This window comes from Cygnus atratus, chromosome 8 (genome assembly GCF_013377495.2).
Source record: "Cygnus atratus isolate AKBS03 ecotype Queensland, Australia chromosome 8, CAtr_DNAZoo_HiC_assembly, whole genome shotgun sequence".
Taxonomy (NCBI): domain Eukaryota; kingdom Metazoa; phylum Chordata; class Aves; order Anseriformes; family Anatidae; genus Cygnus; species Cygnus atratus.
In genome coordinates this window covers 16,533,355-16,557,950 of record NC_066369.1, presented here as the reverse complement: position 1 = coordinate 16,557,950, position 24,596 = coordinate 16,533,355, and the positions used below count along the sequence as shown (strand labels likewise).

The window sequence follows — 24,596 nt, the reverse complement described above, 5'->3', positions numbered from 1 at the left end:
ATAGGGCAGCTCTGTAAACAAACAAAAACCTGCACATAACCCACAGTAAACCTGTTCTTTAAGCAAGAATGAAACTTTCTTTTCTGCGTTCAGTTAGAGAATAAATCTTTTCTACGACTTTTAAGAACAAGCTAAGGTTTCATGAGGCTACTACTTAGAGCCACCTAACTTCAGTACTTAGCTAAGCAGTCATTCCAGAAAGGGCTGGATCCAAATGAAGATTACAGGGAGTTTTAAATAGTCTAAATTGCAGTTCAATTAAAATAGGAAGCACCTAAAGATACCAGGCCCTGTCCTTTGTTGTCTGTGTTGAATCCAGTCCTTCAGCTCACCTGTGTCATCCCAGGCTCCCTGCAGGACCAGCTTCCCACAGCCACCACCTGTACTTCTTAGCAGAGAACCCAAAGCCTACCAACGCCCCGACCTGCAGTTGGCCTCCTTGCCTGCACTTCAGGCTCTGCTCATCATACGGGCTTGGCTTTGGTAATACAAGGTAGTTAGCTAGCAGGCTGGAAGTGCTCAGAGCCAGCCCTCTTTGCACCTGGGAATGCGCCCAAATCAGGCTGCTGAGGTGCCGTGACTCTTCCCACTAACAGGAAACACCCAGCTCAGAAGCGCACCACCAAACAGTCACCACTCCCGCTATGCCATCATAGAGTGGCTCTTCCTGCCACCCACCCCCACTAGCCTTTTCACTTGACACTTTTATTCAGGAAACAGGGAGAGAGCAGCCTCATCATTGAGCAAGTGGTCACCTTCCGTGTTTTGCTCAGTACTCAGGTTGTCCACCAGGAAGTCTCTGGCACCCCAATAATAGGCTCTTTTTGCTGTTCCTGGAAAATCAGCATTACTCACTGCTTGCAGTTCCTGGAGGAAGATGGCCCGTGGCCGTGGCCTTAATGGCAAAAGGCAGACAAGCAAGCATGTCTGCCTATTCTCCATCTACCGAGTTACCACACGGAGCCAGCTGGCTCCTGTGCTGCACCTCAGCCTAAGGGGGCACTGAGCCTACCACGACAGCTCAAGTCCCAGGAGAAAGGTTCTCACGGAACAGCATCTCTTCAGCTTCACGTCCATCTACCACCAGTCCAGCTCACAGCAACTGAGTCCCTCTTCAAAAGCAAGAAGCGTCTGACCTAAATAAAACACAAGACAAAGTATGGTAGCTTGCCCCAGGGACATATGTAAAGTTTAAACTCAATCAGAAGAGATATAGCTATCACTTGTGGCATTAAGGAGATTTAAGATGCCACCAGACATTTAGAGAGTGCTTTTTCAAGGAGCTATGACTACTGCCCAGACCAAAGCTGCCTTTAAATGATCGGAGGCTTCCAATTTGTGACTATTAACAGCAATCTCTGCTGGACCAAAGCTGCTCTCAGCTTCTGGGGCTATAGCCTCGATCATCTCTGTTTATACATTTCCAATTGACACAAGGTAAGAACACACCTCCCTTTCACCAGCAGAGGCAACGTTAGCCTGTTCTCCAGCTGAAGGCCTTGGAAGAACTCACCCACGGATCATCCTGAAGCACTGCATGGCCCAAAACCCAGAAGAGGAAGTCTCACCCGTCAGTACAGGGCCTGCGACTGCAGGGCAAGGCGTCACAGCTCCAGAGGTCAGAGGTGATTACAACAGCTACAAGAGTGCAGCAGAGCTCTCGGAAGCCACAGAGCTTCCTTACAGAACAGAAACCTTGTCTCCAGCAGCTTGCACCTTTCCCTGCACTGAGAACTGCTGAGGGTGAACAGCCAGGAACACAAAGAGGTCATTCCTGAAGGAGAAGCTTCTGTGAGAGAAGACAAGTTTCTTAACTTCATTAAAGCAGCTTACTAAAGTGTTCGTAACTGCCCCAAAATGAATTCAAAGTTGTATGATTTTTTTCTCCCCTAAAATGCTATACATTAAGCTTAGTCTATTGGGATAAGAAGTAACTGTTCTCCCAGAATATACAGCCCCTTCAAGCATATTCCTCATTACACCTCTTCAGGCTGCAGTCAGTGCCATCTCCACATCACAGGAGGCGCACGAACCGCTTGCACAAGTGCTGGAAGAGGCAGGGCCCAGCAAGGACAGCGTATCCCTGCCTCTATCCGCTATATTCCATTCTGAATTTCAATCCAGACAGCTTCTGCTGTATGTAACAAACTGCACTCACCCCTCACGTGTCAACTGCTTATTCATAATACCTGAAAGCATTTCAAATAAGAGCATTATCATAAACGTAAGGTTTCAGGAAAAGTACACTCACTGTCAGAAGCCTTTCATCTCTGCATTTCCAAGCTCTAACAGTGCACTTAAGGCAGGACCACGTCCGCTCAAAGCGTCACACCTGCTCCCACAAAGGAGGCAGCAGAAGTATCGAAAACCAAGACCAGGAAAGCCCAGGTAACAGGAAAAGCTGCAACCAAGGTTAAGGAAATAGATTACATTAGAACCCTCCGAACAGGAATGCCACCTTACACATCTGCACCACGATCATTTTTCATGACTGCAACCAACCGCCTTGGTGCTGTAAAACAACTGTGCCTCTGTGCTTTAAGAAAAAACAGTGAGCTGCCATGTTTCAGTAGTCTTGCTTGGCAGAACAGGATTTAAACCAAACCACCAGGAAAACAGCACAGGCTGTTGACAATCGGTGCTGTTCGCTTTGGACACAAAGCCCTCCCTCCAGATGGCTTAGGACCAGATGTGAAGAAAGCTGACCCCTCAGCTGTTCATTTTGGAAATGAAAATGAATTTGCACCTGTGAGGCAAAATTAGTTCAGGAACCAGAAGACTCCCAGTTAAGGACATTTGTTGCTTTGCACACAGAAGGAACACTGTCAAGAGGCAGCTAGTTTTCAAAGCTATTACAGTTTGGGAAGGACTGAGTAACTTCTGGCCTTCGCTTCTTAGCATCTGGTGCATCATTTCACAAGAGTTAAGTGCTCAAGTAGAATATAACAGTGCCAAAAGCTTAACCACTGGCCAGCCGGACTGCAAGGCAAAAAGACATGTCAGGACATCGAACAGCAGTATCAGAAATATTTTTGATCTTCCTTTGTACAATACCAAGCACAACAAATTCAACCAAAACTAAGCCTGTTTTGTCATTACAAATTCAGAGAAGCAAAGCACCGAGACATCAGTGAAAATCAAGGAGATCCTGTGCCAGGATGTGACTGATCTTTTCAATACAAGGTTGGAGACCTTCAGCAGCAGTTGTGCAAATATTGAAACTGCTTTTCACCAACTGTTTGCACTCTGGGTTAAAATCTTCCCTACTGCAAATTGTAGCTCACTACAAATATTAAAGCCACTGCAGAGATTTAAAATTGTGAGGAAGGTGAGCCTTGTGACTAAGTCCGTAAGCACGAAGCTAGCTCTGCCATTCCATAGCCTGCATTCCAGTTCTCAGTATGCGAACAGCACGTGCACGTCAACTTGTAGTGATACTCACAAGACGTAAGTGTTTTTGGAAAACAGTTTATTCAGGAATTACAGAATATTTTCAATTTTCCAAAATACATTTTACTAGATCCCTACAAAAGAAATCTAAGTAAGTACAACAATATGAAATTAAGTTTGTTGCAACAGTCATTAAATATTTACTTCCACTAATATATACATACAAAATGCCACACAACGAGCTTGTTTACCCTTGGAATGTGTGCTGCGTTCTGGCAGTATCCTCCAGTTCCACAACATGAAGACTCAATATTAACACTTTGTACATCCTTTATTATAGGCAAAAAAAAAAAAAAAATCAAAAGTTTTTCTTTTTTTTTTTGTTAATAGAAATTAAAGGAGCCTTCAGCAATCTCACAGCTGTGGTAGCTTGTCTACTGGGGTATCGAACTTGAAGTCTGCTGGGAAGAGATCAGGAGCCCGAGGATAGATCAGCCTGTACGACTGTCTGATTGTAACATCAGCCACACCAGCAATATCACCAATTTCTAAGACAAAAAGCAGAAAAACGATTAATAGTTTTTATTTTGTTGCCATTTTTATTGAAGAAATCAGCAAACATCATTTACAACTAAGTGCTAGACACTTAGCTTTCTTTGTTCCTAACTCTCCCAAAAGCCTGGAAAAAACATTTTAGCCATGGTGACTAATATTTTGCATATAACAACGTTGCTTTTCTCATATACCAGAATTCAACTTATGTTATCCATCTTGGATTAAAATCAGTTTCAAATTGATATAGGGCCAAGAGACCTAAACTCATTAAAACCAGGCTACTGCAAGATCTACATATACCCAGCAATACTCTTAATAAATCGTTGTCAACATCAAGCTCTTCATTTTTGTACATTAATTACATATAAGCAAAAGCAGCGGAAAACTTGGACATAGGCAAGAAGCAGTACCTTCGGCTGAACGTGAAATACATTTACCTTAAAATGCAGGAACAAATACTTCCGAAGTACAGAGCAAACTACTGTTTAACAGGCAAGGAAACACTGAGATGCAAAGGAACTTAAATTGATTCAAGATGTTACAAAGGTTGGAATTTCAAACCTTGAAATGCCTAAAAGCCCCAGCATTGTCCCAGTACTCTGCAGGACTATGAGGCATGTATGTATCAACTGCAGGCAGAAGTATTTTCATTTAACAAAGACTCTTAAGAGAGAATCAAATAGCTCAAGGTGAGGAAGGATGAAGGCACAGTACTGCTTGGGTTCTAGATCATTCCCATGCCCAAGAAACTGCCAACACGATGAAAGTTGCAGGGACAGAACAAGGAGCACTTAATGCAGAACAGAACACCACAACCCGCCAGATAAAGACTATTACTTACCTAAAATAATCTCTCGAGAATTGCTAAATTTTTAACATCTCTGATCTGAACTGGACAAGACAAAGTGACAGAGCTTCTCTCCATGTGCCACACCAAGTCCTAACAACCAAGGCAGCCGTTGCTCCCTTCCCTCCCCACGCGCTGCCCTCACATGGGCCCAGTTCTCTCGCAACTCAGAGGCCGATCACTGCTGTTCTGAAGCTCAGGAACAGGCCTGAACTCTTTACTGGCTTTCTAAGGGCTACCCTACCAGGAGAGGATAATGCTGAGGTGATCTATGGCCAAGCTGTCCCGCAGTCTAGGTGATCTGGGGCTGCCAGAACGATTTGAGACTAGGAGTGCAAGCTAAGGCCACAATACCAGCTACAACTGCCACCATGTTTGCATTTGGAGTATTTTGGAGCAGCAGAATGTACACGTGCCAACGCTAGCATGGGTGAAGTTAAAATTACGCTCATTTGAATGTACTTACTGCTCTGCTGCATTTCAGAATCCAACTCCTAGTGCCAGAAGAACATGAGTTCAGTTTCACTGAGCACAGCTCACTGCTCCATTTTTATTGGGGGGGCAGAAGAGACGTCCTGGTTTGGTCTCTGCCACACGCCATTATAACGCCAGCTTACCACTACCTCCAGTGACTTTACCCAAGTTCTAGAGTAACCTTGAATTCTCTTTCAAGCAGTAAGACATTGAATACAGTGAAGTTTTACCTTTTTGTGTCCTTTTCTCTGCAGAAGCTTGTGATGCCATATAAATCGCTGCAGCTGCTACGGAGATAGGGCTTCTCCCAGGAACCAAATCTAATTCCACAGCCTTACGGGCAATGTGTGTGGCTGCCATTTGCACTTGTTTGGGAAGACCCAGATTTGAACAGAATCTTGACATGAAGTCTCCAGTTGTAATCAGATCAACACTGGTTTCCAGAGCTTTCAAAATGAGTTTAAAACACCGACCTATTTCCTTCTTTGAAATCCTGGACACTGCACATATTTCTAAACAAAGAGAAAAAACAAACTTCAGTTTGACAGCATTTTCTCCCCCAAAATATGCAGATTTAATTCTCTATGCATTAACACACAAAGCAGGCCAAGGTGATTATGGACACCACCACCAAAAAAGCTTTGCATACGTATGAAACTTCAAAAATCACTTAAGTCAGTGCAAACTTTTCACGAGTTATTATATAAACTTATTATATAATTTATTATATATATAATTATATAAAATATAAATTATATAATTATTATATATAGTTTATTATTTATTAATTATATATGTATCAATTTATTATTTTATAGTTATTATATGAAATATAAATTTATATTTCAATAAATACAGGTTGCTTAGTAAGGGAGATTTGATACTCAATGCCAGAGTTGTATCCTCATCAGGAAAAGGATGCACATACTTACTGCAGAGCTGCTGGTTCAAATTCAGTCAGAAAAGTCCCCACTGTCCTCAGATCGAGCAATATCTTAAATTTCACCGACACTCAGAATGACTCTCAGGTGCCAATTTTTAAATGCATTATCACCAAAAATCCCTTGCCTGAGAGCCTTATGAACACAGCAATTTTTTTCTAGACTGCCTCCCTCCTCCCCAGACCCAAAGCAAGGTGGACCATAGCTGAGAACAACCAATTCAGCAAAGTCCAGAAATGAGAAAATTAACTTCCTTCAGGAACAATAGCTAGATACTTCACAACAAAATTGAATCTGTATCACTGAAAGCTTACCTTTAAATGTTCTTGGAACACCCTCTTGCCTACAGGCTATGTAGAGACAAGCAGAAGCAATAGCATCATTACTCCTTCCCTTCAGGCTCTTCTGCTCATACACTTGCTTGAATAAATTATTTGTTCGATCCTTCAAAGCAAGAAGACTAAATTTAATTAACTCTAGGCCATTTAATTAGCAGCAATATCAAAAATTCATGTGCTCATCATATTATGCTAACTAAGTCAATGCCAGAACAATTAAAGAAAGAGAGACATGAACTTACAACTATATTTCTAGGGAGGTTGATTCTGTCTGCCATGTTCGTAATTTCTTTAAAAGCGTTCATCATTGCACGATCAGAGCTACTCATAGTTCTACGATTCTGGTACTTCGAATTCCCAAATTCGTCAAAACTTGCTGCACCTGTGCCCTGAAAAGAAAGATTTTACTGTCAATAAAACATAATCAACTTCCTCCTCATTTCAAGAACGAACAAGTTCCAGCTTTATAAATCTCAATACATGGCATTAGGTTGGAACAACTGCACAAATACACATGACTGAAGTAAATCATACCATCGAGCACTGTGCCAACCATCATGCTCTATACGCTGCACAAGTCTCAAATCATAAATTGATTTCCAAGGACCACCAATTATGCAAGTATTTTTCTTTCCTAATGTAACAATGGCTTAAAATATGAGTAACGCGTAGCCAGTGTACGCATTTCAATACTCCGATCACCAACGCTGAGGTCCAAGATTCAGTTTTATGCAACCCATATGTCACTGGGCTACATCTGCAGCATGGCAGACTGGCAATTGAGAAAAACAAAACTTTATGGCCAGCCGGAGACCACTTGTTACAATGACAACTCAAATACGTTAGTGAAGGCATGAGCCAAGAGAACAACCAAATCAACGACCAATTCAAAACTAATTTGAGGCTTTGCCTACAAGCAGTAGCAAGTGTTAGTTGTGGCAAATGTAAAAACCCATATATTCTGCCTTCACAATACAACCAAAGAACCTCTTAAAAGAAAAGCTTCGAGTCTTAGGAGAAGTAAACTCAACCCAGGAGCTTCAAAACAAGGTTCCAACAGGCATTGCCTTGTACCTTATAACTGACAGTGCAAATTCCATACCTCTAAAAGTTCCCAACTTTACCCAACTAAGAGGGTTTAAAATGTTTAAGGTGTTCAATTACTTATCGTGCTGAAATATGCCTTTAACAAATAAAGCCATGTCAGATTAGCAATGGCCGATAACGACAACATGGCCTGTAAGTTCAGGGGAGCAATCTCTGTAATTATACCACACCCTGGCACCACGTTACTCCCCTGAGCTGCCCAGGCAGAGCCAGAGCACTCATTTCTTCTGTCCCAACCCAAGCTCTCTGGAGCTGCTGCTCTATTTTAAAGCAGCCTCTAATTCTGTCCTCTCTCCTTGGTGTATCTGCACATAATGTACGTTCTTTGGCTGACACTAACAACGCTCACTCCTTACCATTCACTTGCACTGTTCCACTTCGCTATACCAAGGACTCCAGCTACATCCCATTCTCAACGAGCTCAGCAGATCCCTCTGTCATCGAGACCCACATCTCTGGTGCACATGTACTTCCGTACTGCTGTGGAAAGCTAGGGCTCTAGCTAAGAAACCTCTCTCTCAAGTTTCCCTATAGGTTAGCCCCTTGAACAGGCCCCATATGACAGCTGTTAGATCCTGAGACTGTTCTTGGCTTTTTTCCTACTCCTTCAAACATCCTTGCCAACGAAAGAACCACAGAGAAACAATCCTGGCACCAACACAGCAGAGGGAGCTCCGAAGACAATCCTACTTCCCTGACTGGATGAATACCTCCACCTACCCAAAGGCTCCCAGGAAGGTTTAAAGGTAAACAATGAGCACAAAGAGGGCACAACAGCCTTCACGCCTGTTCAGGCCTTTAAAGAGCTTTACAAATACATCTGTAGCACTAGCCCTTTCTTTTAGAACCTATGCCAGAACAACATTCCTTGGCCCAAAACACATCTCTGGTCAAAAGACTCCTTCCTGGTCATTGCTCGCGTCCCTGCTGCCTGCAATGTTCCCTGCAACATTCACATGCATCACGGCCTCCTGGCCTAGCGCTATGCAGAAATACTTACCAGAATGGTATTTGCTCAAAATCTTGTGAATAAGGGAGTAATGACCACAGCCAAAGGTCCCCAGTCCCTGTTTATTCAGACCTCACACCAGGTAACCCTTTCCCAGGAAACAGCACTCAGTTCTCGTGCCATGAAGTACGCCCCGTCACCACAAGGATTTTCACCAGTCCACCATACAACACATGAAATATATATACATATATATACATAAAAATATATATTTAATGTTCTCATTAACCTCCCCACTTTTAACTTTCTGGCTGGTTACCTTTTCCTTTGAATGTCTGCTTACACATACCAAACCACCAGTGCAGCCACATCCAAGTACTGTTAGCCAGAGGACTTCACCCTGACTGCATCAACACCTTCCAAGAGCGATCCCCAACGTACAGCTCACAACTATAAAAGGGTTGGAAAATACTCTTCCATTTCAACCGCTTAAGTTAAACCACAGCAATTCTCCCTGCATTTGCTATTTAAATGCATCATCTACTTTCCTTCTGAATCCTTCAATTGAGGGACAATGCTTTGTTGGCTTCAGCTCCTCACAACCATGTTAGGAGTCCCCTCCCCTCCATGGGCAAAACCAGAAGCCATACAGTTTTAACTGAAATCCAATAGGCTTTAAGAATTAGGCATCTTTTGGCTGTGTCCTTTATAAGACATCTACTCATACCTCAGCAAGAAAGGTGTCAAAGTCAGGAGGTTCTAACCTTTTGGCTTTCAAACAGAGCCAAAACCTTCATGCGCTCTTTTTCTGTCCTGAAAACAGCCTCAAAGACAGCTAGAGTCAAAAACCAGTTCAGTAAACAGCGGGGATCTCTAGAGACGCTCAATGGAGGTTAGGTTTACAGCGCTGGCATCCAACAGCTTTGCAGCCTAGTATATCTCCTTTAAGAGCAGAAGGGAGAAATATCTCCGGCATCGCCGACTTGAGGCTATCCACAGCACCAAGGAATGCACCCGTATCAGGCAGTCTGCTTGCCCAGTACAACCAGCTCATTATACAGTCTGGAGGTAACCATGGATCCTTTCTTCTTTCACATTCATCAGCCCTTGGTATCTTGCCACTGCTTATCAATACAGCACTTTGAGATCCAGGCCACGCAGTCTGACAACACCCAGCTTCCTTTCAGAGGCACCTGATCAAAGGATAGGAATTCTATACTAAGAGAATGCATTAGTTTCCTGTTCAGCCAACCTAAATGCTCTTGTAACTGCAGTCGCTACAAAAAGGACTAAATTAACAACAAAGCATGACGAAAAACAACTTCTCCCACAAGATCTGTAGCAAAACTGCAAGTTTTCTTTTTAGACTCAGGGAAGAGAGGCTGATGTATGTAAGCTGCTTCCTCAGTTATTTCTCTTGAATTTTGCATGAAGATTTTAGAAATAAGCATGATATCCTGGCAATCGAGTCACAACACCAGACCTCACCACGTCTCCAATTGATCTGCATTGTCATCAAATCAAGCGCAGCACACTGCTTCAGAGGCATACAGTTCTGTGTCAATACCCTAAAGATCTGTCTGAAGAATGCCAGGCCACTTCCACCACAGCCGGCTATGCTATTCATCCTCCTCTTCACAGACAAATTAATCTTTCTTCCAGCACAGGCTTTTGCTACTTCAGACAGATGGGTCCCGTAAGTACTAAAACCAATTAGGAATTAATCCATTTGTATGGGCAGAACAGCCTCTCTCTTGCTGCTAGCAGACACAGACCACACTCCCCCAGCAGAAAGGAGTCCCAGAGCAGGACCTCCTGACTCCAAAGAGGAAGGACTGGCAAACCATTCCGAGAAGCAGAACTGACCCCCTTCTTTTACTATCCCAAGTTCCATTGTAACTGGCAAGTGGTTCGGGCTCTGTTTTCCCCTATATCCTCAGAAGTTTGCAATGGATGTGTTTTGATTATTTTCATAGCATATAACAATCTCCTTCACTTCTGGCTTTTCCACAATGCAGGTTTTATTTCTGTTGCTGTTGTTTTGCTTGCTTGTTCTGATGAGTCCACTGCCAACAGCTCTACCCCAAGCAGACAGAAATAACTGTTTCCTGCCCCGTGTGAAAGGCTAAAGGGATTTCAGACACCCACATCCGAAGTCCACTCCAAGCCATTCTAGGAATTGTTGTTAACCGAGAAAACAGAATCTCATCCTGCTTCATTGTCTGGAATTTCTGAAGGCTGTTCTTTCTTCTTTTGGATAGTACTTACCTTCCTCTTGATTACACCAATTTCATTGCTTGACCACTCTACACATCCAGGTCAATTATCACACCAGATTACTGCTGGCACAGACTCCAGAAGACTGCTTTAAAAATGTGCTACTTGCTTGGTTCAGTTATTTTTGCTGCAAAATTCACTCTTCCTGCACTGACAGAAATCTTCTTCAGCATCTTCTGATAAATTATCCTCTTCCTTCCAAATAACTGATGAAAAAGGCAGCTCCTGATACAAAGTTCACATCAGTGAGCTGACATTCCAGAGCCCCTGGTTCAGTGGCAACACAAAGACAGGAACTCTTGTCCAGAACATATCCTGGTTTGTCACAGACAATTTCCTGTAGAAAACGTCGTCTCTTCTTTGGTTCCTCCCCTTGTAAATGAAATACCCACAGCAGGACAGACTGTACCCCGAAATTCTCCATGGCAGTTCTAGTGCTTGGACATTTTCACGCATGGCTCTCATAGGCTGTATCACGCCTCTGACAATCCTGCACACCAACTTCACTAAATTGCTCTCTGCTACTGCTAGTTTAGTCACGTCTGTCCTGGGGTGTTCTGGTTTAACGACAAAGCTGTTTCATTTATTGAATCTTCATCTCAGATTATTTTTATTTTTCACTGAAAAACAGACTTTCACAGATATTTCTCTAGGTCTTTAATTCTCTCATTGGGGCAACTATCACTGTTATTCTAAATAAGAAAGTAAACCCCAAGAGGGAGGAGGGTTAACAGCTCAAGTCATGGTTCAGCTGGATATGAATGCTATCCAGCAGAAACATCTTTTGTCTTCTCCAACATGCAAGTTCTGAGAAGAGCTGAGGTGATCATCCTACCTGCCGAATCAAACCAAGTTCCCAGAAACAAACCCTGTATTTGTACAGTCCCAAAAATAAGACAACCATGTGAACCTGCAGCAAACTGTCTATTTCTCCGCCTGTTTATAAAGGTGCATTTCTGATCTTTACCATAGCTCACCAAATCTATGACAGAAATCCAAGCCCTGAGGATTATCATCTTTCTGAATCTATTAAGGTACCATTAAAAACTCCAATGACTCCTTTTCCCATTAGGATTCATTGAAAACAGGACTAATATCATTCATAAAGGTGCTAATGCCCTTTAAGCACCCACCTGACTGCTGCCGGAGTAGTCAATGCATATATTTATTGCGCAATTATCTAATTCTTTCTAGGACTGTAGGAAATTCACTCAGTTACTAGAAGATTACCCGAACTTTGCACAGTTTTAAGAAACTAACCGTATTTCTTTGGTAATCATTAAATATTACAGGTTCCCAACTAATGACTGAAGACCATCTCCCTACCATATATGAATATCTACAAAATGGACACTTTCTTAAAAATAAAAGCAAATACTCTACTAAAAACAGGCTATAATTGCATATGCTCATTTCATTAAATTATTGCAAAAGATATCAGATGACATCTGTAAAGATCAGACAGCAAGAAACATTCAAGAAATGCATAAATATGAATTTGCAACTTGCAGTAGGAAATATAACAAAGTACAACAATGAAAGCTTATCTGGGTCACTATTTCATTAGGGGGAGTGTATTTGTGCTATTAATCTTGCTCTCTCTTTCTCATGGGAAACATCAGGATAAGGCTGTATCACAAAACTTCAAGCCAAACATGCACTGAATACTTTTTTCTGCAGCAGTTATGCCATAGAAAATTCTACATCTAGTGCTTTAATATAACATTAACTGAGAGAGAAGGTACAATATGCACGTAGCTCTCCAGGTCTCATCAAATCCAGTTTTTAATCACAGAAAAGGTAGCTTGAGTTGGCAGTACAAGCCATTGAGACCTCAAAACTATGTATCTGTTAATTCACAATTACCTCAAATACACAAAGTATTAGAATGCTAAGTCACAGTATTTGTTGTTTTGTTTGTTGCAATTAAATGTTACAACATCACAACATCAGCTCTTCTATCTATAGCAGCATATCAAGGGGTGGCAACTAACGCCACAGCACTACAAACTCTTCTTGAAGTGTTCAGCCCTTTCCTGCTACCAGCCAGAGACAGCCCTGGTTACACACCACTGAAATGCAAGAGTACCGTTAAGACAAAACACATTCTCTGAATAGTTTCGGTATGGACATACAAATACATACTTGACATTAAAACGTTCAAGCTTAGTAGAATTTCGTATTTTAAATTTTACCTTGCCAATCATTGTACTCAAGTCACCATCACTCAACAAAGGATTCTGGGTATCCCCAACTCGAGATGGGTCTTTTGTCGCTTTGTCATTGCTGAAAGTTCTCCACTCTGACCCAACGTCTATGACCCGGTCACCTGAGATCACAGAAAACAATAGTTTGCATTAATGTATTATTTTGAAACATCTCATGAAACATTAAGTTAGGCATCTGAGCCCTCAGTTATAAAAACACAGCCTTTGTCATTTGCAAACAGAACAGTAACTTGCAGGACAATGTACCAAAATGTTTAGGCTTTCCAAGTTAAGTAGAAGGCAACAGAAAAAAAATATGCAACAGGAGCTGTATAGAAAATTAAATATCTAGAGAGATGCATTCAGAACACCAGGAGTTACAGCCATCCTTAAAGAACACCGTAGGTTATCTTCAATACAAGTAAGAATCAAGACCTTGATTTCCAGCTGCAGCTCATGGTTGCCTATGGACATCCTCAGCACTTACACAAGTAAGTTATCTTACATTTTCCAAGTGACACAACTGCTTGTGAATTATCAGGCACAATGTCATCAAGCTGTAGCAAATCAGTTCTGTGCGTGAGCTCCATGTCCTTGGTACTCCAAAACGTTACCGTGGGTTAGAAGGTGGCATATACAACATTTTGCAGCTCAATTTTGTCCCTTAAGGGAGTTCTGACCCTGCCCAGCTCCACTTCATTTATGATACTTGACAGAATCAACTGAAAATACATACACACAACCCTTTCTTAAACTCAAACTACCCCTGGATTTGTATCTGGAAGAGTTTAAATACAGATTCAGAGCAAGTAGAAAAAGCACTAAACCCCCAGTCTCTGAACGAACGAAAACTTTCCTTGGTCTCCTCTCAAATTCATCTATATGTTCCCAGCGGCAGCTATTCAGATTGAGAAATACCTCTAATCAACGCTCTGATACTGGCAAAAAAATCACAATGATACAAATTTAAAAAAATAACAGTCCTGTTCCAGTTCATTCTATCCACAGGTCTGGTAAAACCTGTATCTCAAAGGTGGGGTCTCCAGAGCAATATTACAATACTACAGAATTTTTAGGAACACATGTACAGAAAAGCACTAAAAGAACACTTTTTTTTGGGTTTCACAGTAAAACAGATTACAGCTCTGTGGAAGAGAGGGTATCAGTAGAAACTTCAATGTAATTGTCACCTCTGCTTTGCTAAACCTGAGGGAAAATTCACTACCTTCATCAATGTTTAAGTGTGTCGTGAAGGGAAAATTTGCAAGAAATAAATAGTACGGACAGCAAGAAAATTTTCTGGTATGAAGTCCAAATATGAACCCACAAAGGCTGGTTTAACCTACTGAAAACATAAGCTGTCAGACAAAAGCACTCTCCACAAAACAATGATAATATAAGATATGAAGTGGGGAAAAAAATACAAGAGCAATGGACAGAGCGGTGTAACTGCAAAATTACTTGCGGAAAAAGAAATATCTAATCTGAATCTGAGGAACTTTATTCTTAACAAAAGATGATGAGAGGAGTATGTTTGAAATTGAAAGCTGTGACTGAACCATAAGCAATCACCACAGACTAAAAAGAATAAATTCAGATTAGAAGTGTTCTCAGTGTTTGTCCGCCATACCCACAGCTATGCTCCAACTTTATTTGTTTGATGCTCTAACGAAGACCAAGAGAGGTTGTGGAAATACCAAAAGCTAGAAGATCAAGAAGATAGCAAGGGGGCACAGATCCATTCTTTCCACCACGAAGGTCTCTGCCTTGCAAAGTTAAATTAGCAGACCGCATGCTCCTCTGGCTCCCGGACTCTCTGTAAATATTTGATTCAGTAATGCTCCTTCTATGGCCTAGCAGTAACTTTACTTTAAGACAACCCCCCAATACTGTTTACAGCATCTAAAAAAAGCAAAATGTACTTAAAATTCTGGCATGGTATAAATAGAACACTGAGTACAGAGCAATGATGTAATATTTTTTCCACACAAGTGGGAATGACCTAAATGACTCACTCAAGGATCTGCCTCTTGTGAGTTATGAACCATTCCTGCTCTAACAAAAAAGTGTTATATCACTGCCTGCTTTGGCAAACGTATTACAAACAGAGGATTGAGACTACTATTTCAGAGTGAGAAAAGATTAAGCAGAACAAATCGCTGGGTACAAAGCATGTGTGAGGATGAGGTATGCAAATACCTTTACTTTGCCAAGACATCTAATATTGCAGAAGAATGGTTTTCCTGTATATTCTGTGTTTTACTTAAAATATACAGAGATCCTAGCAATTGCATTCCACCTTTCAGAAGGCTTCTATAAAAGTGTGACACAAGCTAGAAATACCAACAAAAATGCAACAAATACGCCAAACGTTTCCACAGATGGAAAACGTATTCAACTACAAGCAACTAATTATCCAATCCCACACACACAAAAAAAGCATGGCATTCACTATTTTTAACTTTTCAAAACATAAAAATCACTTTGGAAATCACTCTGTTAGTATAGATGCACGTAAGGCCCACCTTTAAGCGACAAAAACAAAACCTTAATATGCTAAAGTCAGTCCTATAAGAAGTAGTGCAAAACAGTAGTGTTCAGAGAATGAGCTTCACACACTGCTCACTAAGCTGTCATTTCAAGCTCTGAGCTGGATGTCCTGGGTCATACCCTACTGACTGGCTGTCCCAAAGCACCTGGAAAATGGGTCTGGAGTGGCAAGCACCAGAGTAGTAACAAAAGCTCCCAGGAAGCACCACCTAAATTCTCTGCTTTCTCCCATTACTATTATATGGGTTTTGGCAACTGTATCCAGCTATGATTAAGTATGGGAGTGGTTGCATATTCCCTTCACTGCTTCCTTTTGATGCCCTCTTTTTGAAAAGAAAGAAAATTCACTAAATATGGTGATATTAGGCATATCTTTTCTTAATTTTCAACAAAGAGATGAGTTCATCCCTTCCTCCCCTGAAGGGACAAAAACACAGTGTGCAGGACCGAATCCTTGTGGAAACCCATCTCCAGACTAACAGCACGAAGCATCTTTACGAACACGTGGGTTTTTCTTCACTGCCCCACCTCATTTCATTTTGTATGCCATTCTTCCAGTACAGAGCTACTCTTTAAAATTACAGTCTGGTTGACTAACACGTGAACCGTACTGGAAATACACACAGCAACCTTCAGCGACTGGAGTTACCCACCATTGAAAAAATCAGTTAGTAAAACACAGAACTGCTGTTACTCAAAACAGAAGACCTCAGACCAAAGTTACTTTTCTTCCTAACTGCCAAATGCAACAATCAAGTGTGATGGAAGTGCAGGAGTAAACTCAGGCCAGTATCAAAAATGTAAATGTCATTTTGAACAGATTTTAATAATTAGTTTTAAATGTCTACACAAAGTATGTTTACTTCCTCCACCAATAGAAAGTGCTTTATCAGAGGGAAGCATTTTCACTTGACAAGCTCTGAACTCACAATTACATCTTTTCAGAGAAATAATACAAGCTATTTTACTGTCACACTCCACTCATGATACACATCTATTTCATTCTCTATTTGCATTTTATATTATTTGTTATATAAATAAAATAAAGCTGCAATCTGAAGATGTTTAATCAAAACAAGTGGGATGAAAATCAAGCCTCAAATGTTATCCTCTATGTTCAGTCTTGAAGCAGTTCTGAGAAGTACGTCTTAAGTCTTTTTAAGAGGACTATAACATTAGCTGTACGTTAGATCACGTTACATACATTAACAATTAGTATTTTAATCTTAAATACAGTATTACATTTATCTGCACTTTAAAATACCAAAATACCTACACCATTTGAACAGAACGTTTGTTTCATTCTTACAATTAGTTAAGGAATCTGCTGCCATCTAGTGAACACATATATGGAAACACATTTTACAATGTAAATTTAAAAATGTGTAAGAATTAATTTCTGTCAGCTCCTTATTCGGGAAAGTACTGACATGCTGAGACAGAGTACAATGAAAAACTTAGGTGGCAGACTACAAGCCAAGGAGAACTGTGAAGACTTTCAAGAGTGCCAAGAGACTTGTGAAGAGGTTTGTGGAAACTTACTCTGCTTCCAGCAGAAACACAGCTGAAATGGGTTAGACTTAAAACAAACTATTTGAAATGTTTACTGCTAAAGGGTAATGGATGGCTCTTTTGGTAATACAAATTGCCTATGTAAATTAGGCAGCCATGAATACCCATGCATTCGACTACTCAGAATATCTGCAAGTATAAGCATACTTTATAACGAGCTTTCCTGTGGATGCAAAGCAGTTTACTTGCAAGCACAAACTTGCCAAACACTTTTTAGTGCTCTGGACACCAAGTGCAAAAGCAGTAACCAGGCGCTAACATAGCATCCATAACTGTTTTTGACTGTTCATTTAACATGTTAAATCTTAAATTAAAATCTTCGTTTTTAAATGTTAACAATACTTACAGAAAGAGGTAACCATAAAAATACACAGAGATATGAAAAAATTGTCACCATTTTGAGGTATAAAGATATTAGAATAGCCATAAGTGCCCTCTACTGGACCCAAGTCAGAAGTACTTAAGTGCCTTCACTTACAGGTTGCTCCAAAAATAATAAATAAATAAAAATAAAAAGAGTTATTTGGTTTATTTTAGAAAAGAAGCATCTATGTACAGATGCAATCAATCTTATCCCTGACAACAGACATCATAACGTGCTGGCAGAGTAATTGGTCAGGCCAGCAGACGATCATGAAACCCATTTCATCCTATATTGTGAAGAAAAAAATATCTGTGGTAAAGTTAAATCTTACCTATACCATGCAGACTACACCTGAATTTAAGACACACCATTTAGATCTCAAACTCTTCACCAACATTAGCCAACTAATAATGTGTCAATTTTATAACAGCATTACCTCTCTGACCAAAAGCTGTTGAACATTTTTCCCCAAAGCTCACTAACTAAGCAATCAGGCACACACATGAGATGGAACAAACATCGAATATAGGTCACAACCTGATTCAAACCTTTAACAAGTTGATATGCATCCAAAGACTCCCATCAGGTGAAGACAGGCTTCAACTTGTTTTTTAATTTAAGGTGGTTATCCAGGAAGACTCCATACACAAGCTTGTTCTTCTCTAAGCCATACCCGCCTACTGAAGCAGAAGGAGCTAAGCAGTTCAAGAAAAACTTACACTACTCACAGCTGCAACTCCTGCGCGCTTTGACACAGTAGTTTAAGGAAAGTCTTCAAAAGTACTCCTGCCTAGCCGAGAAGCTACGCAGCTGCACAGGCTGCCAGACTTAATCACCCTCTGAAAGCCAGCTCATCACTTCCCTGCAGCAAGTCAAGTCAGTGCTTTGTATTCCACTTCTGTTCTGCTTTCTTCCACCCCTTCTGGTGTCAGCTGACTTCCAGCCTTTTTACTGCCTAAAAGGTAGCAAGCAAAATATTTACCTGCCAAGGAAGAGGATTTACTAGTTTACTAGCCTGTGTTCTTGAACAAAAGGCTTCCCCCCCACAAAGTCTACCTGAAGAATGACATAGGGTCGATATTTCTAAATTAACACAGAGCTATTTATTCCTCCAAAGCCTAAGAACTGTGTTCATGAGCTGTCGAGCCAGCACATTAACAATTACTGTACCACATATCCCAGAATGATTTGGTAATTTTAATGAAACAAGACACACAATAGCAAATAATCTAGGACACACACTTGTCACAATTCAGATTTATGTCAATCCAGAATATAAAAACAACACAGATAATTGCAATTTAATCTCTGATTGATTTTCATGCAAAAAGCATCTAATGGGGGAAGTTAGCAAGTTCAAAACAGTTACCAGGGAAAGACAGAACACATGCTATGGCAGAAAAAGGCTGCAGTAAGAAGGGAGATAAGTTTTTCATAGACAAGCTATATTTTAAAGCCACGATAAAACAACCATCAGCTTTAGTTAAAATGTTCTCAAAAGATTTGATTACTTTAACACTGCACAGTGAAGCAGCACGGTTTATTTAGAACAAGTGAAAATTACTGTGCAAAGAAAAAGCACCATACTAGATCTAACTTAAATTTTCACTCTCGTTAAGACACTAAGACCACCTGATGAGTACAAAACATCATCAGGTAAAAATCTCTGTCAAAAATCCCTTCAAAAGGCAGCATTTCCAATATACAGCTCTAAGGCATGGGGTTCAACTATTGGGGAAAGAAAAAAAAAAGAAAAGAAAAAGAAAGATCAGCTCCTGCTTCTCCTAGACTCCTTTCCCCCAACCTTTTCCTGTTGCTTCACTCCTCCCTTTCAGCTACATACCCCATAAACGCAACCTCAACCATAACACACTAGTAGCACTGATTTCACCTCACACTCCCAGAAAACATAGTTTTCAAACTTTGGAATCAATGTACCTGCTGTTTTAACCACTGACACACTGTTTTAAATAATAATAATAATCCGACTTTTTCCTCAGCTATGTGAAATTTTAGTATCTTGCCACAGCAAGCAAGAAAAACATCAAGTGGAAACATGCTTAGTTTAGTCAAAGATTCTTTGACCTCATTTTCAGCCAAACTGTACTAAAAATCAGTCAAGTCACATACTACATGCTTTATGGCAGTAGAACAAGTACACCTTCAGTATGTACCATTCTGCCATACCAGTTACACTGGCAGCACTCCCCAGACACCAAAACCAGAGTATTTTTAAGTGAAACTGAACATTTCTTTGAACACAGAGTGTATCAAATCTTTCCCTTTAACCTTTCTAACGGATCCCCTCCAGCGATCTTCCCAACTTTGAACCCACCTCCATCCAAACATACGAGACAGACCTAACTCCCATCAGCTACACATCCTGACCACAAGTCTGAAGAAATCAGAACACAAATATGTGACTTCACTGTGTAGGAACAGGAAGCGAAATCACAACTCTCTTAAGGGGAACCTGCAACAAATATATAGAAGTTTTACCATTCTGAAACAAAATTTCGTCTTCACTTCACACATCCTAGAAAACATCCCTATGCCATGGACCTCAAGAAAAACAGGCATCAACAACAGGATCTGTTTTTCTCCTCCACTGAATTTCCTAACAAACCAAAAGAAGAAATGTACAGTGTTCACACCTCTGTTTGGTCATACACTCTTCAATTATTTACCTTTATCTTATTAGTTTTCCAAACTAGCTGCTAGATACACCAGCTCATGAATTGGACATATGCAGGAAGACTCAATTACTCCAGGATGGAAAATAAAATGAGAGCAATCAGCACAACAGAAGTACATGTTAAAACATTTTACTGATAAATCTATAGAAAGACCTGCTTAAAAAAAACTCCGTGCTTAAAGAAAAAAACACGTTTTTACCCTACCAGTAACGTTAGCGCTAAAGACGACTAAGTTCAGTTTAAACACATTTTGGAAATTCAACTTCGTGAAAGCCTAGTCTATTTTGCTCAAAAATACTGAGCATTTCAACTAAGAAAAGCTGCAAAGCTACTGAATCAGAAGAGACCCAAGAGTAAATCTCTAAAGCAAGAAAACCTTGTGACTAGATAACAAGAAAATACATGAAAGCAATGTTTCTCGTAAATTTCAAAGTTCCTGAAAAAGAAATGTAACAACAGGCAAGCAGAACTTTTCCCTCTTCTTCTGAAGCAAGTATTATCTTATAAGTTATGAACTGATCAAGATGGACTTCTAAACTTCGGTTCAACTTCCAGAGCAGCTGTGCCAAGAGCTGAACACAGACCAAGTTATTGTAAACAACAGCATAGGAACCCGATACCATGTTTTAACAGGAAACATTGCTGTGGATATTTGCATTTTCTAACAGCAGATTTATCATGGTTCATACATTTTCATCAGAATTTATGCAATCCAAACCAGCCCTTCTTTAATACTGCAAGTAACAGTGGGTTTTTTTCAGCCTTTTATATGCGTTCATCATTTTAAATAAAACCGGTACCAAAGTTAAAATATTTTAACAACTAGTTTAGTAAAATATACGGAAGTTTGTTTTCTGCATTAATAAAAATACAAAGTCACCTGGCTAAATTAGTGCTGTATTTGTTGCAACTTATTAAGCCTTTAGCTTCATGCTAGAAGCTGTACAAGAACTTAAGTCATTGCAAGAGTAGAACCAGTATAAAATCATTAGAGCCTAGGAGAAAGGATTATGATGCTATCAGAAAATTTTAGTACTACTGAATTGATTGAACATTAATTATTGAACACACACCCTCAAAAACAGAGTATTTTCTGTTGGTCATCGCATGTCTAAAAAAAACTAATAGACATAAATGAGGTTTAAAGAATGAACATAATACAAGCAAAAGCATCTTTCCCACGAAGAGAGATGCATAAAAATGAATATACAACATATTTTATGACAAAATTTTCTCTGTCATTTAAATAAAGACAATGCCTAAAAAGCCTTTCATTTTAAATATGCATTACACTTATAAATACAGTTTAGCCTGTTAAAGTTGCTGCCACATAAACTAAGTAAAAGAGATCAGCAAAATTCCAGAGAAAAACTGGGTATTTACTTTGGATAGTGTTAAAACTTCGGAAAAACAAGCAAGGATATAAAGAATCATCCTTCAGGGTAGAAGATAACCTAGAAACAGATTTTTTTATTTTATAAGCAAGGTATTTGACTAAGAGCTTTGATTACAGTTCTTTTACTTTCCTGCTATCTGAAATAGCAGTCGTGATTAAAGACCAAATACTGGACTAGACAGCACAATATTCTAGCTCAATATTGTAAAATACTTTAAGTTTTCAATCTTTAAAGCAAGTGGGTTTTTTTCTCCATAATGCAAGTTACCAGAAGATGGGCTACTCAAAACAGTCAACTTTTAGTCAACGGAACATCATAAAAGGAAACATTTAGGTATCAAGATAAAAAGCTTTTAATACTGAAATTATACACCATTCTTGTAGAAAAAAACAGAACTATGCGCAACATTTAAGTTACGTGGTAAGTCACAAAAACATGAATAGCTACTTACCTACTACTAGCCCACACTCAGAACAAATCATATCACCAGCTCTGTAATCCTCTACCAAAATGGAGTCCGGATGGTTTGGACAAGTAACTCGTGGAAGCACATCCAAACTAAGAAAAAAAAAAGTGTTAATTCTTAATCATGTTTAATCAAGGAGGTTGCATATCCAAAGTATGAGTTCCTAGCCAAAAAAGAATTATTTAGTAATACTAGATTTACTGTGTTTTGAATGATAGCATATTAACCCAAACACCTGAACTTCACCTTTTATTCAAAGGCTGTAGCACTACATTTGACAATCAAGACTTCAGGTCATCTTAAATCCCAGAATTTTTGCAATGAAACTCATATCAGAAGCATAAAATGCCTTCAGTTAGAACATCAAAAACCTAAAATACAGACATGATTAAGCATAGTCTAACTCAGTCTACCACTAAATGAAGGTCCCCAGGAAGTCAGTGGTGATTGCTTCACTCTAAATGAGTGTTCCTACTCATTCTTATCAGACCAATATTATTTATCAGGCCCTCTAATCAGCAAGTAATGCACATACATAACTTCTTTTTTTTTTTTTAAGAAAAAAACAAATACATGATTCTGCCCTTGTTTTTTTCAAATATTTGAAGAAAACCACCCATTTTAAATAAGACTAAAACTAGATTGTGCAAATTAAGCAAACCATTACTTGTTAGATCTTAATGGAAAAACCATCAGCTCATGAAAGGGACTGCATGAAAACAAATTCTGAGAACAGGGAACTGCTTCTCGCACACCCATGCACATTCAAGAGCTACAGCAGATATAAAAGTCTTCCCATAAAACATTAGCATTATTTAACACATGTATAAACACAACAATTTTAGTTACTGGCTAGAGCAACGACCAATTATTTCCAGTCAAATGTTTTAACAGTAAATGGCTCGTTCAAACTAATAGTGACTCCTCAGTAATTCCATTAGAATTGTTTCCTTTAAAAACTAGAATCATCTCTGCTTTCAGGTGTAATCGTTTACAATTACGTTCAACAAAGCCATTCTGCTTAAGCTGGAAACACGGGATACAGATTGATCACAAAAAGTTTTCTCACAGGTAGTTGCCAACTGAAATGTGATTATGTCATAAAATGTTTACTCATCCTTTAAATTGTAGAAAATATCTTATTAAAAAGTTAGATTAATCTGAGTTTCCCCCCTTCCCACTAGCTCATTACTTCAGCATAATCTTTATACAGCCCCATCTCCATTTTCATGTTTTAGATATTTTTGATGTGTCAAAAAGAGAAAAACAACACTCTAACATTTTAACCCGATGGCTCTTCAGCCAAAATTGAAAATCAACAGCAGCATTAATGTTAAAAACCTGCAGAAAGAACGTGTTCGTGCAGGCCGTTCCGATGTAAATTCCCCTCGAAGCAGCACCCCAAACCTGCCCGAACCACCTCGCTGCTCCTCTCCCAGCCGGCAGGTTCAGAGACAAAGCTGTTGACAAAGCGCCGTGCCCAGCACCTGGCGCTCGGCGTTATGCAAAATACCAGCGACACGCTAAGTGGGAGAAAAAAACCTAGGAAGCTCCAGCGAGCACGAAGAGCGTTGCGCTGAGGCTTCACCTTCACAAACTACTGCCAAAAAAGGTTTTTCCCGTGCAAGCGATAAGTAGGGTATCTGCAGACACAGGGGCGCGGGGCCGGGGGCCGAGGAGCCGCTCAGCACGGGGCCCCCGCACCGCGCCGAGGGCGGCAGGGAACGCCCGCTGCCTCCGGGGCCGGCTCCCGGCGAGACGCGGCCTGGCCCCGCTCCTGGCCCTGGAGGGCACCGGTGGGCCCGCCGGGAGTCCGGCACCGGGCGAGGCCTGGGCCCGGCCACCGGGAGCCCCTGGCAGGGCACCGCTCCCCGCCTCCGGCACCCCTCCGGCCCGTTCCGCAGGGTCAAGGCCGCGGAGGCCCTGCCGGCCGCGGGAGGGGCAGGGCCGGGGCCGGCACGGCGGCTCCTCAGCTCAGCGGGGGCGTTGCGGCCATTTTGTGCCGCGGGGCGCGGAGACATGGCGGAGCACCCCCCCCTCCCCCCAGCGCCCCTTCCGCGCGGCTCCCCCCGCCCCGCCCGCTCACCGGCTGGTGGACGCCATGTCGCCCTCCCGGCCGCAACGGCTGCGTGGAGTCGGGCGGCCGCGCAGCGCTGCCCCTTATATAGCGCCGCCGGGGGCGGGGCCAGGCAGCTCGCTACGGGCCGCGCCAGGGCACACACCGCGCCGGGGGGGCTCGCTGACGGGGCCTCGGTGGCACTGAGATAGCCGGGGTGGGCCCGGGGGTTACCACAGGGGGCACGGCTGCACCGTGCGCTGCGACAGCAGCTAGGGCCCGGGCAGTGCCTTTCCTCATCGATGCGTAAAAATAGAAGCGAATAGGGCAGGAAGGTGCAGGGCTTTTGAAAATGCTGTAACCGGGTTAGCACGACCAGCTCCAGCACTGCCCCTCTCCCGTCAGACACA

The 24,596-nt window shown here is 41.1% G+C and overlaps 1 protein-coding gene and 1 long non-coding RNA gene across 2 annotated transcripts; both read right to left on the bottom strand.

The window, feature by feature from the left end:
• Positions 1-743: 743 nt before the first annotated feature.
• Positions 744-2,967, bottom strand: LOC118243323 (uncharacterized). The gene is made up of 4 exons (XR_004777252.1): positions 2,747-2,967; positions 2,252-2,401; positions 1,569-1,789; positions 744-1,136 (listed from the first exon to the last, which is right to left on the bottom strand). It is a non-coding gene; the product is annotated as an uncharacterized LOC118243323 (long non-coding RNA).
• Positions 2,968-3,452: 485 nt separating this feature from the next.
• GTF2B (general transcription factor IIB) lies at positions 3,453-24,329 on the bottom strand. Its single transcript, XM_035537281.2, has 7 exons — positions 24,217-24,329; positions 22,116-22,222; positions 13,074-13,207; positions 6,788-6,934; positions 6,522-6,651; positions 5,497-5,778; positions 3,453-3,938 (listed from the first exon to the last, which is right to left on the bottom strand). The coding sequence occupies exons 1-7, from the start codon at positions 24,231-24,233 to the stop codon at positions 3,805-3,807; spliced, it is 951 nt and encodes a 316-aa protein (XP_035393174.1). The 5' UTR covers positions 24,234-24,329; the 3' UTR covers positions 3,453-3,804.
• Positions 24,330-24,596: the final 267 nt, after the last annotated feature.